Source organism: Haliaeetus albicilla, chromosome 13, assembly GCF_947461875.1.
Source record: "Haliaeetus albicilla chromosome 13, bHalAlb1.1, whole genome shotgun sequence".
Classification (NCBI taxonomy): Eukaryota; Metazoa; Chordata; class Aves; order Accipitriformes; family Accipitridae; genus Haliaeetus; species Haliaeetus albicilla.
The window spans coordinates 13,804,122-13,821,655 of record NC_091495.1 but is presented as its reverse complement, the minus strand read 5'-3'; the positions used below and the strand labels follow the sequence as shown (position 1 = coordinate 13,821,655).

General features: G+C 35.3%; 1 protein-coding gene across 2 annotated transcripts in view; it reads right to left on the bottom strand.

Annotated features, from left to right (window-relative positions):
- UBR2 (ubiquitin protein ligase E3 component n-recognin 2) overlaps positions 1–17,534 on the bottom strand; it is a 60,138-nt gene that overhangs the window by 29,653 nt on the left and 12,951 nt on the right. Inside the window, exons 5-16 of one of the 2 annotated variants that reach the window (XM_069800235.1) lie at positions 16,922–17,049; positions 15,781–15,919; positions 14,028–14,090; positions 12,681–12,801; positions 9,333–9,440; positions 7,574–7,662; positions 6,796–6,894; positions 4,118–4,281; positions 3,931–4,030; positions 2,763–2,891; positions 1,809–1,992; positions 684–745 (exon numbers count right to left, since the gene is read on the bottom strand). In XM_069800235.1, the coding sequence (XP_069656336.1) occupies positions 684–745; positions 1,809–1,992; positions 2,763–2,891; positions 3,931–4,030; positions 4,118–4,281; positions 6,796–6,894; positions 7,574–7,662; positions 9,333–9,440; positions 12,681–12,801; positions 14,028–14,090; positions 15,781–15,919; positions 16,922–17,049 (1,386 nt within the window). Of the gene's footprint in view, positions 1–683; positions 746–1,808; positions 1,993–2,762; positions 2,892–3,930; positions 4,031–4,117; positions 4,282–6,622; positions 6,722–6,795; positions 6,895–7,573; positions 7,663–9,332; positions 9,441–12,680; positions 12,802–14,027; positions 14,091–15,780; positions 15,920–16,921; positions 17,050–17,534 lie in introns of both variants that reach the window. The other variant, XM_069800234.1, reaches the window with a different exon arrangement.

Here is a 17,534-nt window from a genome sequence, read left to right as displayed (position 1 = left end):
CAAATCCAACACACATATTACAAAAGTTCGATAAGCCTATTCGCAATCTATCCAATCGTTGTTAACCAACCTTACATTCTGTCTTTGCTCCACAGAAATACTCCACAAGGGCTTTAGTTTATTCTTAAAGACAGTAGGTTTTGTATTTTAAAACATCAACACCATCAATTTAATAACATCATCATTTGTTTTCTTTCACTCAAAGGTTAAGTACTACTACTTTCAAAGGACACTGAGATTTCTTCTCCCAGTTATGTTTTCTCCTCTTTTAATTTATCTTACTCTTTTTAACTGCTTCTTAAAGAAATAGCATATCAATAAGAACATGCAGGAAGCAAGAAACAGTTGGGGAAGAAAATTAGAACCTAGGCTAAGGAGAAGGTATCAGATCCTGCCAGGAGTTCCTAGAAACAGTTTCCTCTACAAGAAGGTAATGCATGAAGAACATAATACAAAACTTAAGCCTGAGTCTTAAGGTATTTAAGAGAGCAATACTGATTGCTTATGCTCCAGTCATTAATATCTAGATATTAATCTTTTAAGAGGTAATTTTATCTACTGAAGACAGTCTCTTCATAGCAAAAACATACTTTGTTTTATTTAATAATATCCTACACTTACTTGACCAATTTCACATTCAGCATTAATTATATTTAATTAATATGCTATATTTAATTACATACCAGGGGTAGCAGCTCTGGAAACTTATATGCCACTTCAGTTTTACTCAGCAAAACATGCAAGCCTACATAAATACATGAAACAAATACATACATAATATTACACACAATATTTTATACAATTCAAATAGGAAAAAAAGGTCATCTAATTTACTATTGGACCATTTTCTAGACACAGCTACAAGTAAGTCTGCAGATTTATCACCCTGGAGCTACACAGCTATCTCCTGAAGAGACATGTTACAAAGCATATATTTTAGGAGAATTAAAGTTTTCCCATTCTATCTGTATAAAACTTGCAGTACAAGTGAGATTTTTGCCTTTTTTTTTCACTCTGTCATGTCCCCTCAGCAACAGCCAAGAGTCCTTGGTCTATCAGGACAAATTATCAACAACAGATACCTCATCCTTCCTATCAGTCCTTAGAGGTTTATAAAATACCTCAGGAACTATAATGAGACCCCTACGAAATACATAAGGGTTTTCTGGTTTGCTTTGTTTTAAAGCTACAAGAGTTTTGCTTAAAGATTCAAACATTCAAAGTTATACAACACTGAGCTGCATAGTATTTTACCCAAGAATTACCTTTTTCACTTCATTACCTGTGAATTTGTTTTTCATCATATGACTTTCTGATTCTGTAAACTAAAAGTCATCGACCTTTTTTCAACACAGCTGCTGAATAAGATAGGCACAATATAAAGAGAAAGACGTAGCTTAATTTTCTGGTGACACATCTGTTTGATAAATCTGTTCTCTAACAGAATGTTGATTAGTCTATTCAATCTGACAGCTAAACATATTTTAAAACAGGCAAGTACAGTCCACACTTTGTTGCATTTCTTTTGCATCACTCAAGTGGCAAAAGCAGCAGTAACTGCCTACAACACACCTCATGGACAAATCCAGAGGCATAAGACAATCTTCCCCCAAGCCTGAAACAATAACAACTTCTCCAATGCTTGGGAACATTTTGCCTAGAGGCTATCAAACAAGCTAGAAAATGGCCCAAATGCATCCTATTCAGGTTTTAAACAACTGTTGTGTGGTTCATTATGTACACACATACACAAATCGCATTTATACAATATTTTTCATTTCCTGAAATATTTTTTAACTGGTTCATACCTGCAAGTAAACGAGAAACTGGGAGATGAATGCTAACTTTTTCCTGAGAAACACAGTATCTGATGGTCTCAACTGAATGTCCACACATACTGAGAACAATAGGCTGTTCTCCATCAGTAAAACCACTATGACACTGCATCAACACTGTCAGGCATTTCTTATAAGCTTCAATTAACACTTTTTCCTAAAAGAGAGATCACAGTTTACAAAGATTATGAAAAAAAACAGAGCTCTGCAAAATAATACAGCCAATGTAAAAATGTCTAACGGGTCTGGGGGTTTTACCTTTATTAACAGTCCTGCAAAATTAAGATAAGGAATCCAACAAAAGGAGCTGAATTAAGGGGGACACAGACTGCGAAACTTATACCAGTATGTCTGATTAGAAAAACACCCACTAGTATTTTTTTAATTTTTTTTCTGTAACTAATATTATGGGAACTTTCTGAGCAATGATCGTGCTAGGCTGGTGAAATCTGCACATTAACTAACAGTGACAGATTAAAGCCAGCATGAATGTTCAAATATTCTAGGATCACTTGTTCCACAGCCATATTTTACCATGCTTAAGTTCTGTACTCCTAAAACTTGAAACACTTATGGAGTAGAAACCCAATTTATAATCAGGCAGCATTTGGTAGATCCAGGGCCTTCTCCTCTATTCCCTCTTCTCTGAAAATTACAACCTGAGCGTGTTGTGAAGATCACAACTTTCAGATGTGTGATAGAACTCCCTGCATGATTTTTTAAAAGACTTAACCACATTATTATGAATTGGTCAGTTCAAGCCATAAAAGATGTGTTTAAATACAGGAAAGATTTGCACTTGCTCAGAGAAGACGATCTTGGCTTATGGTGCAGTTATGTGTTTAGGTCAACTGTTACACATATTAAAGTTTGGGTTTCTTCCCCCTTCACATATTCACATGGAAAAACAATTCAGAAGGAACTTACATCTAATGCACACCAGTCCTGAATCATTGAAATAACAAGTGTTAATTTCATCTGCAATGTAAATGCTGCTTCCCATTCTGGTTCCATTTCTATGTGTTGTCCTACTTGACGAGTTATTGGATCCATACCCTGTAACAAAAAGAATTATGCATTTCAACAATATATCACTGAAATACATTGACAACATTAGCATAAGTGTGAAACAGTGGTTACCTGTCCTTATAATAAATATATTGTTGCTACAACAGGAAAAAAGTAGCTTGGGACCATCTGAAAAGGAATTACACGCATCGAAATAATAACAAGAAAATGAAACAGGAATTGGAACAGAAGAATACTGGGACAAGAAAAGTTTTGGATGAGCTCTATTTATTATTAACACCTGTAGAGATTAAAGTATTCCGAGCAGTACAACAACATTTGCATACATACATTATCTTACATACCCATTTTGGTTTTGAATGTATTTTCTAGGGATGTGCTATTAAACGCAGTTAAGTACCAACTAAAGACTGGGTACTACAGTACCTAATCAATTCCTGGCATAAGAAGAAAAAAAAACCAGCATGATCTGAGGATTACAATATATTCAAGAGACTATCATAAACAGACTAACAAAAGTACTGAGAAAGGTATGCTACTGAAGTACTGAAAAATGGAAGTGATTCTGATTTGTCCTTGTAAAAGCTGCATTGCTTTTAAAATACTCCTCTTAAGGTAACACAGCACCTTAAAAAGGCGCTGGGGAAAAAAACTACAGCAAAGAGGTCTATTTGTATGTCAGGAACTATATATTCCTCAATACAAGGAGCAACTGCTGACACAAGCAGTAACTGGAGCTCTCGCTAAGAGGGAAAGTTGCTTAAGATGGACCAGATTTCACTCACACAATTAATTGCATCTTGTCTGCCTCTACAACTGCAAAATATGCCCCAAATGACATTTTTCTTTTTGAACCGCTCTTCCTTTTTACTGCCCTCTACAACAAACCAGATTTAAAAAAACTTAGGTGAGATGCTATGTTTCAGGAAAACATGACAACTCCAAAAGTTATACTGTACTGAAGGTATAAAATGGAGAGTACATTAAATTTCCTCCATTTTTATATCATGATAGCTAACTTCCTGCTTTAATTTTGCAGAATTTTATAATTCACAGACTTACATACCTGCATACATTTGAGTAATTCTAAGAAGGCATCAAAACCCTCTAGGAACTTGTGCCTCAATTCATCTGACCACTCAGTTGGCTTACTTATCAACACATACCTGGGTACATTAGAAAAAGATGCAAGTGTTAATTTTTTTTTTCTCGCTCCTCAATTGATCAAATCAGCACATAGTTAATATACTTACTTGAGATCCAAAATAAGGCTCTGAACACGCCTGAATTTGAAAGCCTGCAGAGCAGTGTAACGTTCAAACTGAAACCTGCCTTGGATGTCACGGTGCCTTAAGTGGTCCATAAAAGTTTTGATGATAGTGGTCATGAGATTTTCTTCTGTTATTAGCATTCGAGCCTATGCCAAAGTACATTGAAATTTGCTGTAATTAACAGACACAGCTAACAAGAGTTTCACACTGCACCATGAAGTTTATAAAAAACATTATTTTTTTATCCAAAGTAGTGACATCAATAATTAAAATGGAGGAACACATTGAAAGCCAATCTTCCAAACAGTCACAGAAGAAAAAAAAGTCATCTAGCCAGAAATTATCATAATCCAGATCTCTTTCTTCAGATTCCTTCTGTACAGAAGTTTGACTACAGTTAGGCTCCTACTGACCTATATAATTATGGCACAAGACATATATTATTATGTGTCTTATAATTAACTTGTACCTCCCTTTAAGTATATGTTGTCTCCTCTCATATAATTAAAGTATGAGCCCTTTAGGGGAGTGACAGCTCTTCTGTTTTCTGTTCACAAACTGTCAAGTGCTCTGGTGAACAGAGTGTCTTCTGAACTGCTAAGGAACTGTATAGTGCAATTTCCACATGGAAATTATGTGAAATGACTTACAATTCCCCTCAAGGGCTACTGCGTATATCCATGTGTTGTAGGAAACAAATCAACAGGCATCACAAAGTCTGACAAAGATCATCTTCCACACCCAACTTAACCCAACCGCACAACGGAGTAAGGGGCACTAAGAAGTTACTGCCATCTTGTACTTGTGAGCTCTTCCAGAACTCCCCCATTCTGTTAGTTCTCCAAGATAAACGAGATGAGTCTTGCAGTTCTCAGATTTCATGAGGATTTTATGATGTGGCTGGTACATTTAAGAAGACTGGCCACTCTGATCTACCTCAACAACACTGTGGTTGTTGACTAGATCTTCTGGGTTTTACAGTTGCTAATGACACTCCAAAATACAGTTTCTAAAATGCTACTGGAGGGGGGAGGGAATCTAATGGTTAACATTCTCCCCCCCAAAATAACCAACCACCCATCTTCCCTCAAACCAAAAAGCCTCAGTTACTTGAGAGCCCAAACTCTGAAATTACTAAGATCAGTTTGAAAATGTTACTGGTGGGCAGTGGGGTGGTTTTACATTCTTCAAATTATTAATTCAGTTAAGAATGAATGGCTCTAAATATATAAAAAATAATCCTTAATTCATATGGTAGGAGCTTATCATAATTACTTTCATGTCATCAGTCTATTCTATCCTTCTATAAAACAGTCAAAACCAATTTGCTTTACTTTTTTTGCATGCTTTTGAAACAGAAAACATATAAAAGGGACACTGCAATTATTCTCCTCTAAGGAAATGTTTGAAATTCCTTTAAAAAAAAAAAAGTATTAATACATATATTCCACCAGCTCATCTGCCAAAGGAAAAATAATACCATAACTATTTGAATAATACTAGTTGGTTAAGTCTAACTGTAAGTCTGAATATTGGCAACACTCTTATTGACAGCATCAAAATTAAAAGTAGTAACACAATATTGCCCTGAACCATGGAAACAAAATCCTAAAGTCTTGTTGAACTCCCATGAATAACATCCACTCCTAGGAAACTGAAAAACAGCTTTGCTCAGTATCATAACTGCCATGCTACTATTGAATTTTAGAGCTCAATTAAGCTGATTTAATCTGGAAGGATTCAGAAGCATTCATTTTTCAAACAATTCTGACTATGAAATTCAGACTATTATTTCCAGTACAGCTCCAAAGTTTAATTTGTCTAGTTCATAATATAAGCAAAGACAGACTTATTTTGAGACTGGACCAAAAAAAGATGTTTCCCAAACAAGCATAAGCTTGTGAAAGACCAGCAGAGTTAGTGAGCTGGAAGAAGTAACAGTGCCTGAAGCACTGTAACAAAAATTAACTGGAAACCTGAAAGCGGGCATCGTCTGAGTCTAGAAGTACCAAGGAAGTAGGGAACATCATGAGACGATTCTTGCTTGCACTTGTGTTGATTGGAAAATTAACATAAAGTGGATCATTTATAAAACTGCACCAGAACGGTATGCTCTGAAACTGTGATATGCAAACCGTCATGCAGATTTCTACAAACAGTAACTGTGGCTCGGTATGATGAGGAATTTAAATGTTATGTGTGTGTCTAAATAAACATTTAAGTACATTTCTAAAAAAAGTAAAAGAAAAATGTAAAAAGAAAAACCAAAAATACCCAGCCCACTCTGGGAAGTCAGACTCAAACTTTGCAATGCTGAACGCTTTAACTCCTAAACCCACAGCAATGTATGTAAACAGTCTGACTGCTGTGCAGCAGCAGTGCCCTGCATTTCCACAGTAATATTAAAGAAATCCACAGTCTTGATTCAAGAACCTTGAGTGGCTTTTAACAGATAAAGATTTCCTTTTTTGGTCTTTTAGTACTTACAAGAGAAGGCACTGTGAATATCTGTATCGAGAGGTCAGCAATTGAGAACTCTCTGTCGTGGTCATCTTTCATAAAATCACTCTGCAATCGCTCATAGTTCTATTAAGAAGGAGGCAAAAAAAGGCAAGGAGTGCCAACTATCAGTTTTTAAAAGAAAGACAGGCACTACTCACCAGAGTAGGTACAGTGAAGAGTTGGACAGACAGAGCAGCCACCGATACTGCCCGTTCGTGATCATCCTCCATATAATCTCTCTGCAACTGCCGGTAATTCTAAACAACAAGGGGAAATTCACCTCTAATCCATACTGACCTGATTTTTTAATTTAAATGTCTGCTCTGGGAGACTTTAATGCCATGAAAAAGGGAAGAGTAGCTCTTACGGATTATTATATAGGTATTTTGTACAAAGAACATGACAACTTAATCTGCTCACACGTGAGATGTACTCACTCTCATTTTCACAATAAAGGCTAGTATGTTATTTTCTACTCAGAAAAGTTATTTGTCTTCAGCAGAGTGAGCAGAATTTTGCAGTGCTGATTTAAAGCACTTCAAATACTAGTTATTGCAGAAATACTAATCAGCATAACTGAATTTCAGCACTGTTTCTGAGTAGTGCTGTAATAGCTTACACCTCAACAATGAGAAGCGATTAGCTCTTAAGAAGTGATAGCCTGCACAGTTGACGGTGAAGACAAAAACATCTGAACAGCTTTAGTTCTGGGGAGCCTGGAAAGCCCATTTTCTTCCCAGGAGATGAGATGCCATTATAACTAATATTTTGAAGACAGAAATAAGGTAGTCAGCATTTCATTTCAACTTTTCATTTCCAAAAAAAAAAAGAAAAAAAAATCTGGATAACCGTTCATTTGAAGCACTGTATGCTAACTAAACTCTCTTTGCTAGACAGTTTAAGCATTTAATGGCTTTTTGTAAGAAAGATACTTACTCTTGCAAAGCGGATAGCAAAAAGTTTCTTGTATTTCAAATCCATAAGTAGACTGCTCATGAATAACTGGTGATACACATTTCTAGCTCCTGTCAAGAAAAATGAATGAAATATTGCATGTCAGTGTTTTCTATCAACATATTATGGAAACATTTAGAAAAGTAAACTTCTACAGAATGAGGTAAGTGTGCATTTCAGAGCAGAAGTTGCTTTGATTAAGTCTGTCAAGTGGTAGCAAAGGATGAAGAATACATAAAACAAAATTCTTCAAGCAGCATTATTTATTATTCCTGTATAAGATAACACTGAGCTGTTGAATGGGAACATAAACCTTCAAATATAAGGCATGTTAGGCAAATAAGAATGGAACTCTATTCCTCCTTAGGATAAATAGAGGATTTGGATGGCCCAGGGAAAAAAAGAACACGTTATTATGAGAAATCCTGGGAAATGCAATAAATTTTGCTAGTTGCGAACAACTCTGCAAAATAATCAGCTTAGCTATATCTGAATTTCTAGTCTGTCTGAGCAGCATCCCAGAAAATATTATCAATACAAATGAGAATTGACTGTATGTAGCTTGGAAATACACGCACATATGTACCATTTCTTTCTGGAGGTCACTTAAGTCAAAAGCCATTACACCATTTCCTTAATGCAGAGTAACTATGGAACACATGAAAAAGTAGAGAAATATTGATATTGAAGTAGAAATCCAGAAGTTACTCCTTGCTTACATTGAAGACATTATCCTAACAAAACCTGTATTAAAAATGCTGTAATGGTCCACAAAAGCAGTACCTTTCAGATCATGAAATTTGCGGGGGGGGAGGAATCTTGAGTGCCAGGAATTCATTCACACAAGATAAAGGTATTAAATAACAAAACCTAAAGGAATCATTTTCTCCATACTACATCCACTTTCGACCTTTCTTCTTTTATTGCTGCACCAAGAAGTTTCCAAGACAGAATACAAAGAGATGTTACTGCTGTCTAGGATATCTGTACCTCAGAACTGAAGAACAACGAAAGATACTGGGGGGAGGGTAGCAGTCTTAAAAATACTATATTCATGTTTAAATACAGAAAGGACATATATATTGCATCATTCTCGGCCTTCTCTTTGTGCTTCTCTTTCTTATACCTGGCCTTACATGCCCTTTCAGGATATCAAATCAGACACAGAATCCATGATATCCAAAGAAATTAACTACCTCCACTTCCTCAAAATTACAACTGTCTAGTCAATCCCATTATACCAATCAGGCTTTTAACATTTTAAGGGCTCTAAAATAACAGGATGGTAGTTTTCACTGAATGTTCTCAGAACACTTAAGAATACCTCATGAACACAAACATAAGTCAAAGCAGAAAACCTCTGCCCCATCCCTTAATAAGAAGCATTTTGGTAGATAGAATATAGATGCTGAGATCCTATAAAACAGACAAACTCCAAATCTCTGTATTGTTTACTCAATTTCCCTTAACTACCACTGTTATCTGCATATTCAAGTCAGCCTTAATTTCAGACTAATTGGAAAAATTAGATCTAAACCCAGCCCTATCTCCAAATAGTCTTCCTATGTTCTTGTCTGCAATATATTTGGAGTGCATCATGAAGGGACAGATTATAACAGATCAGGCAATTCTATCTATAATACACCACAATAAAAATGATCAAACATTAGCAGATACAGTAAAGGGAAAATTTTTATGCATAGCATTCTTTAGTATTTTCCAGAAGTTGGAGAAAACTCACCTTTCCACAGTTTAGAATCATACAGCATCAGCTTATCCACAAGAGAAGAATTTTCACCATCTGGCCCCTCCTGTAAACCAACCTGACACAATATTCGACGAAGGCCATCTTAATGAAGAGAAATGATATAAGTTAATTATAGCTTAAATATAAACTTGCACATTATTTTCACATACTGGAATTTTTGTAAGACACAGTAGAAACCATAGGACCCTGTTTTCCTTGACAACTGAATAACACTGCTCATATTTTGCTGAAACACACACAAATATTTTATACCTTGCAAGTTTCACACTAACCTTACGGAACATTAGGAACCTTGTGAAAACTGCCAAACACAGCAATGTGTTTCAAAGTTACCAAATAAAAATGTGCTTTCTTAAAAGTGCTGCTGGCTTACTAATATAAGAAATAAATATGCAGCAGGCTAATTTTCTAGGTTATATTTTTCCTGTTTAAAGTCCTACCAAAAGGAAAATATAATTCATGTATGAAATTACTCATATACTCATGTATGAGTTTTTTGTTTACAGTTACTAGCTGCTATTATTTTAAAGCTTCTCTACATATTTTTTTCTAATGGAAAGCAGGAAGAATTGTTATTATGTGAACATATAAGTTATTATATGCTTGCAGACAAGCCTGCATCTGCAACAGAACACAACACAGACGTGCTTATATTAACAATGTTGAATCTAGCTTAGCACTGCAGGTAATGCATATTCACTAACACAACTATATGACTTATACGCATTAGCCCTTATTTCTGCATGCCGCTTAGCCATCTCAGCATCTTAGATAAGAGTTGGCAGTGGCTTAGTGCCATGTATACCATACCGTGCACTACATGGTGCAATTCTACACAGTCTGTGAACCCCTATAGCAGTTTGGGGTATTTTTTTGCCTTGCAGAGTGTCCTGGTTTCAGCTGGGATAGAGTTAACTGTCTTCCTAGTAGCTGGTACAGTGCTATGTTTTGAGTTCAGTATGCGAAGAATGTTGATAACACTGATGTTTTCAGTTGTTGCTCAGTAGTGTTTAGTCTAAAGTCAAGGATTTTTCAGCTTCTCATGCTCAGCCAGTGAGAAAGCTGGAGGGGCACAAGAAGTTGGCACAGGACACAGCCAGGGCACCTGACCCGAACTGGCCAAGAGGGTATTCCATGCCATGTGACGTCACATCTAGTATAGAAACTGGGAGGAGTGGGGGTGGGGGATCGCTGCTTGGGGACTAACTGGGTGTCGATCGGCAGGTGATGAGCAGTTGCACTGCGCATCATTTGTACATTCCAATCCTTTTGTTATTGCTGTTGTCATTTTATTAGTGTTATCATTATTAGTTTCTTCTTTTCTGTTCTATTAAACTGTTCTTATCTCAACCCATGAGTTTTACTTCTTTTCCCGATTTTCTCCCGCATCCCACTGGGTGGGGGGCAGTGAGTGAGCGGTTGTATGATGCTTAATTGGTGGCTGCGGTTAAACCACGACACAGAGTTCGATTCCAACTACTGTTAGGAACAGTAACAAATTAATGGAAACTACCGCATTAGTCAACAAATAGCAAACAGAGACTTATACCTGAAGAACTGACATCCGCTAGAAAGGATGCAGTAGTCAAGCTTGTGACAAAGTTCCATAGCAAGGTTTTTCCCCTTTATTCACTGACAAGAGTTTGACACGCATTTCCCAGCAATCATCCAACCTAACTTTGTGGCACAGCAGAAGACCCCTCCACCTGCCAAGTGCCCTTTGGTCAGGGACATTTGAGTGTAACCACCTAAGCAGTGCAATTCTATCACCCCATGTTACAGATTAACAGTAACAGGCTGTTTAAAAGACTGAGCAGAATCTAGAAGTTTGAATGTGTTTGTTAAAAAGCTAAGGGAAACCAATTTTTTCAAAAGTGCATTTCACAAAACCAGACTCCAGAGTACATTGCAAGACTGCATCCCAAGGTGTGTAAGGCATTTCAAGCAGTTGAGCACGCAGGTCACAGGCAAAACATATGCATAGTGCTTACCATCAAACATTATTTTTGCCCTTCTGAATCATAAAGGACACTGCATTTAATGAAGTAAACTCTGCAGAATTTCAGAAACACCAGACACACACAAATCAAATTATAAATTCAATTATTTCATCTGTAATTTGATACTCCATTAACATATTCAAGTTACTTTTTTGCAACTGTAATTTAGTGCTGAAAATTAGTGACTCTGGCACCTGGCACAAATGACATGGCACAAAATTTGGCTAAAAGAAAATGAGAAAGACAGTGTCTACCTACACATTACACTGAAAGGAAAATTTATCTCAGAAATTAAGTATCTTCATGTCTCTCCTTTCTATTAATACCTATTATTTGCCAGCAACACTGGCAAATAGTTGAACAAACTGCTACCATAACTTTTCAGAAGTTTGATTTATGTATCTATCTTTAAAAATTAACTTATACAAACATAAACTACTTATGTTTCAAAAAAGATAACATGATATAGAGATCCTGTGCCTGAAATCTTGGCTATATTTTCAACTATCAGTCTAATAAAACAATCTCTGATGAAATCTTGCACCTAAGCAGAACATATATGCAATAGTACAGCTGAGTGTGCTTTGCTAGTAAGTCTTGTTAACATTTACAGATGCATAGAACACAAAGTGCATTGGGGACTGTATCTACATTTCTATGTATCAGCAGTTTGACACATTTTCCTTTTATTTTCCCTCATGCTCCACATCTTCACAACTTTATGATTCATCAGGACAAAGGAGGAACCAAGTCAAAATAAACATAGATCCTTCCCATAAAAATTATACTGTGCATCTGGATTCCTTTGAAGAAAGCTCTTTCTAAATATCTGATTAATACTTCATTGGCTTCTATACTTACCCAAAAACCTCCACACATCCTTGCATTTTCTCTGTTGTTCTACTTAGCAAAAAATCTTAAGCAATCACTTTCATCACGATTTATCAAATTACTTCTGAATAATTTTGTTTTATCTAATCAGACAGGTTATTTTCAGCTTACTGCATTCATTTAAAAAGAACTAGGGACTGAAAAATAGCTTGTTGGCATACAGCATTTGACAGCTATTCTCAGCTTCTGTTCAACAGCAGCTAAACAGAAAATGGTATCCGAGAAGACTAAGACTGGTAGCACTTTCATACAGAAGTTGGAACTCTGAACAGTACTCCAATAAGAGAAAATAGAATGAAGTCCAACAAGTTATTAATAGCTTTGCCTTATATATTACATATCTGAAACAAACAGACAAAACTGCTTCAGGAATTCAGCCTGCCTCACAAATATTCTCTAACATGTCTCAAAAAAGTTCAAGTTTGCCCACCTGAATATCCAATAACACTGCCAAGCCAAGTTAGGAGCTTCAGACCAAAGCTCTGATGGGCAACAATAGATGAATGCATAACTTGTACTTTCAATGGCTTTGTCTGACGACTGGTATTTCTCTTAAAAAGAAAAGGAAAGAGGAGGTAATGCATATTTAAGTGAGGACTAGCATATATTTCTGCACAGAAACACGATATTCCTATGATTAATTTCAATAATTTATAATATTAATACATATTCTAATTACTAACACCTACACAGGGAAGAAACAATTACCCTATTAATATTTGAAGGACCTTATTATGCAATACCAACATACTTAGGCCAATCCATTTTCCACTCTTGGCCTCTTATCAACATACACACTGATCTGCTGCATTTTACTGATAAGCAGCCCCATGCCCAGCCCAAGACAGCCATGCACATTTGTTCCTCGCAACATGACACGTAAGTCACACAACAGCTCACCAAGGAAAGAAACTGATTGTCCACTGACTATTTTCAAAAATACAAATTAAACACACAGAGTTAAACAAGAAAGTAATTCCCCTCATCTCTGTGTTAGAAACTTTAATAGTTAAGACATTACACATAAAAGCCGTTTGTTCTTTGACTGCATAGGTGGCAAATGAAAAATACTGCACATCTTTATCTTTAAAGATACTTTAATGTTTTCAAAATACCTTAAATAGTTTAAGGCCAATAACTCTAGTCACAGTATTGTTTTTCAGTGGTAGCAGTATTAATCATATGAAATAAATAGTTAGTGTGTAAGTACTGCACTGCAGCAGTTAAAGAAAAATTAACTAGAAAACAGAAAATAATATTCCCATGTTCTTACATGGAAGAACCTTGTAATATACAGATATTATGAATATATATACACATATAAATACACACATGCAAAATGAAAGTGTATTTCTAGTTTCACACTTGGATTCAATCAGTAACAATTTCCACAGTTGTGGACATGAAAGACAAACAGCTTCATATTATAGCAGAAAAACTAAAATAGTTTAACTTCACTGATCTGAACTAACATGCAATTCCAAAAGATTACATTTGAGGTTCCTGATCAAACTCTGTTTTCTGAAGGGAAAGGTTGTCTAGTAACTTCTTTTTAGGAAATGATTTTGGGTGCAAGGTAGACCATAGTAGAAAAAAACAAAAAGAATGGAGCATAAACCTGTATTTTGATACCTCTACTGTGCATATTGTAAACAGTATCTCCAACACTTTGTATTATTAAAATATGAAGAGTCATTATGGTAACAATATCACAAAACTGTGTAGCAAAGCCTCTTTTTGCTTAAAATTAGGCAAATAAGTAGATAACACTACTTACCACTATTACTGATTTCGCTTGATCGCAGTACTGAAAGTCTCCATATCGAACAGACCTACGTCCCTTTAAATTTGTAAAGAAGTAACATTACCACCAGCTTCTAAACAAGACATTCAAATGCTGTGTTTTACATTAGCAAGCATAAAAGACACAGTAAAAGTTTCAGATGACCATTAACCACTCTTTCTTTCATGCTATTTTCAAATTTTAAAGTACTGTATATAGTTACATACTTGGATTTCCAAAATGCACCATGTACTTCTTAAAAGAATAAAATTATATCGTATATGAAGTTACCTGTTATAGTAAATTTTCTGTGTATAATAGCATTTTTAAGATGTAACCATCACATTTCTTTTATTTAAAATACTGAAAACTTATCTTTAGTACTAATGCATCAATCATTAGTTTTGGTAGAATTTAAAGATATTTCAGACATTTCAATGCCTTTTAAAAAGTAGATATTAAAGCTAATTGGTCTTTTAAAAATACAACTAAAGCACTTTGTTTATTTCAAAACTCAAAGGTTTCCAGTCTTTCTGTACTGTCAATACATACATTAAAATAGATAGTTGATTCAATTCATAGTGTATTAGACAGAATAGCTTACTGAGATTTTAGATCTGGTCTGATGCCAAATCATTGTTTCAGGCATAACCTTCTTATTTCTTTTACATACATACATACATGCATGTGTATATATGCATTCATGTATATATTTAAAAGTAGGACAAGGATCAACAGTAGGGAAAAATCTCCAAAGCGCATCCTACAATACACAGCATGTGCTCAAGTCAGCACATATTCAGGGATCAGACAGGAATCTTTCGGTTACTGATATCACAAAAATAGAGCAGTGATAATACAAAACCAAAATCTAGTTCAGTGTTAAGTAATATAAAGTGGTTATATTTCCTTTTCCACTCACCTTCTTGAAGGACTTTAATAAACCAAAATTACACTTTCATTGCCATTTTGGAAGAGACTTCCTTCCCAAGCCATTCCCCAAAAAAAGGCACGAGCCAACAAAACAATATAAAAGCACACTCATTTTCACAGCAACTGCTTACAGGCTCATGGCACAAATAACAAGATGCAGTTAGTTATCCCTAGAAAGTGTCCCTTTCTTAAAAAAATGCACACAAGCCAGAATACAAACACAGCTGACGGAGTGCTTCTGGGACCAACATATTAGTTGTAATTGTATTCAGCATGTAGTGATTCTGAACTCATTGTTCTTCCTAAATGCTGAATGAAATGCTTTACCTCTTTCTGCCATTATCATCTGACAACTATGAAAAAGAAAATTAAATTTAAAAAAAAACACAAATAGTTCCGTGACCATCAGAACAAAAGCAGTCAATTATGGATTTTATCCCTCACAGTTGACTGGTGTTACTCTGAGAAGCATTTTCCATGCTTTGAGCACGTATACAGCCTCTTTCAATGTCAGTTCCCTGCTGTACAGTAAGGGATGAGCTAAAGCTTCTGCCTGTCCTTGACAGAGAAGTGAGAGACACCCTACTATCTACACTCATAAGACTTACTGGAATACAGTTACACTGAAACATACATTCAATATTAGGTCTGGTTTGGACTGCCCAATGAGTTAAGACATTTTAGGGTGGCCTGACACACAGGGCTCAATCACATTAACCACACTCTTTGGGAAGACAAACTAAAGTTAGTGTAGTCATATAAAATAAACATTAGGGTAAGTATAATTAAAAGATCTAGCAATTAATTTACTTACATCTCTATCTACTGTTGTTGCAAAACCAATAGCTTCCTTCTGCGTGCAATTGACAGCCTTCTGCAGAGTATAAATAACTTGTTCATAGGTATGGACTTCATCATTAAACAGCATGCAGTAGTAAGTGTCACTCTTCTCACTTGAAAGCAAGGATTGAATTTATATAATTCAAAGTAATGCAATTAAAAAAATCAACTTCTAGTTTAACAAAGTTTTCCACCAAGCATACAACCCAAGCCTAGGCTTCCTTTGCTATACTGGAACATATCTGAACAGTTTATTTGAAAAGGACTGACCACACCTAACTTCTATAGGAATATGCATCTTCCCTGCAGAATTAATTCCAAAATGAGCAAAGTCTTAAAGACAATACTTAAGTCTGAGTATTATTTTTTAACATCTGTTGATTATGAACTGATAGTTTCCTACTAAGGAAAACACATTTCCTTCCAGCGCAGCTGTGCTCAATACATTCCCCTGTAGCTTCCTAAGAGATTTCACCCATCTTGGCATTATTTTGCCACACCTGTTTCCCCAATATTGCATAAAGGTCTATCAGACAACAAAAACTTGGCAGTCTCTTAAAAAACCCAAACTCCACAATCCTCAAAACCACAACTTATTAAGCTTACATAGATTCAGTACAATCTTTTGATTCCCATCATTTATTTACACAGCATTCTTACTCACACAACACAAAGTAAAAGACGATACTAAGATGTCACAAATGAATCCATGATAACTATGATGTTCTGTAATGCTTCAAAATTTGTAATAAGTAGATCACCAAAAGTACAAAATACTTTTGCCATCAGAATGTCAGTAACTTTGATCATAAGAAATTAATCCACCACTTGTTTTAGGGTATTGTATTTTACTAATATGTCTTTTTCAATATTAAGAAAATGAAGGTATCACAGAGACATTGGTTCATCATTGCTATGGAGAGAAATGGGCTGTATAATCACAAAAGTAAAAAATATGAGAAAACCAGATCTATTAAAATTACTTTAGTCCATTGTCTACAAAATGTTCCTGACAATTTTAGGAAGGCAGAAAAGATACTGAAAATCAGAATTTGCGTTTTCTATTGTAAATATCTGCAAGCCTTTAAAAGTAAGAAGACAAATACTATACTTACATCATTTCTAGGCCAGGCAATTCATTTTCCTTTTCCCATGTTAATATATCTACTGCATATTTAAATGTGATTGCAAAAATATTATAAGCTCTTGCTACCATATCTTCTGGTAAGTGCACAAGAGGATCCTGGAAAATAAATATAAATAGCAATTGAGAAATTAAATGACATTCAAAACAGAAATTGTCAAATTTGCACCTCTCTCTGTCAAAGATGACGCAAGCATCTTTAATGATGTCTTTTTTTAAATGACTTTACATTTGAAATGAATAGAGTCAATAATCATCCTGTTTTCTTTTTCCAGTTCTTCACTGACAATCACCAAAGCAGTAATCTAACATTCTATACCTAAATGTTAACTCGTCTTTGATCACCCACTTAAATTTTCCACACACTTCTCCAATTTCACTTTCATTGTTCCCACTTCTGCACACCTTCTAACATAGTTCTTCTGAAGAATTTTTAACCTCAGCTGTATTAAAATCTGCTTTTTCTGCAATGCCTTCAAAAACATAATTTGAAATCACTGTATCTTTTGTTTCACTTACCAATACTAGTAAACTGCAGAATATAAACAACTATACATCTATTGCCTTGTTTCATACGTAGCAGG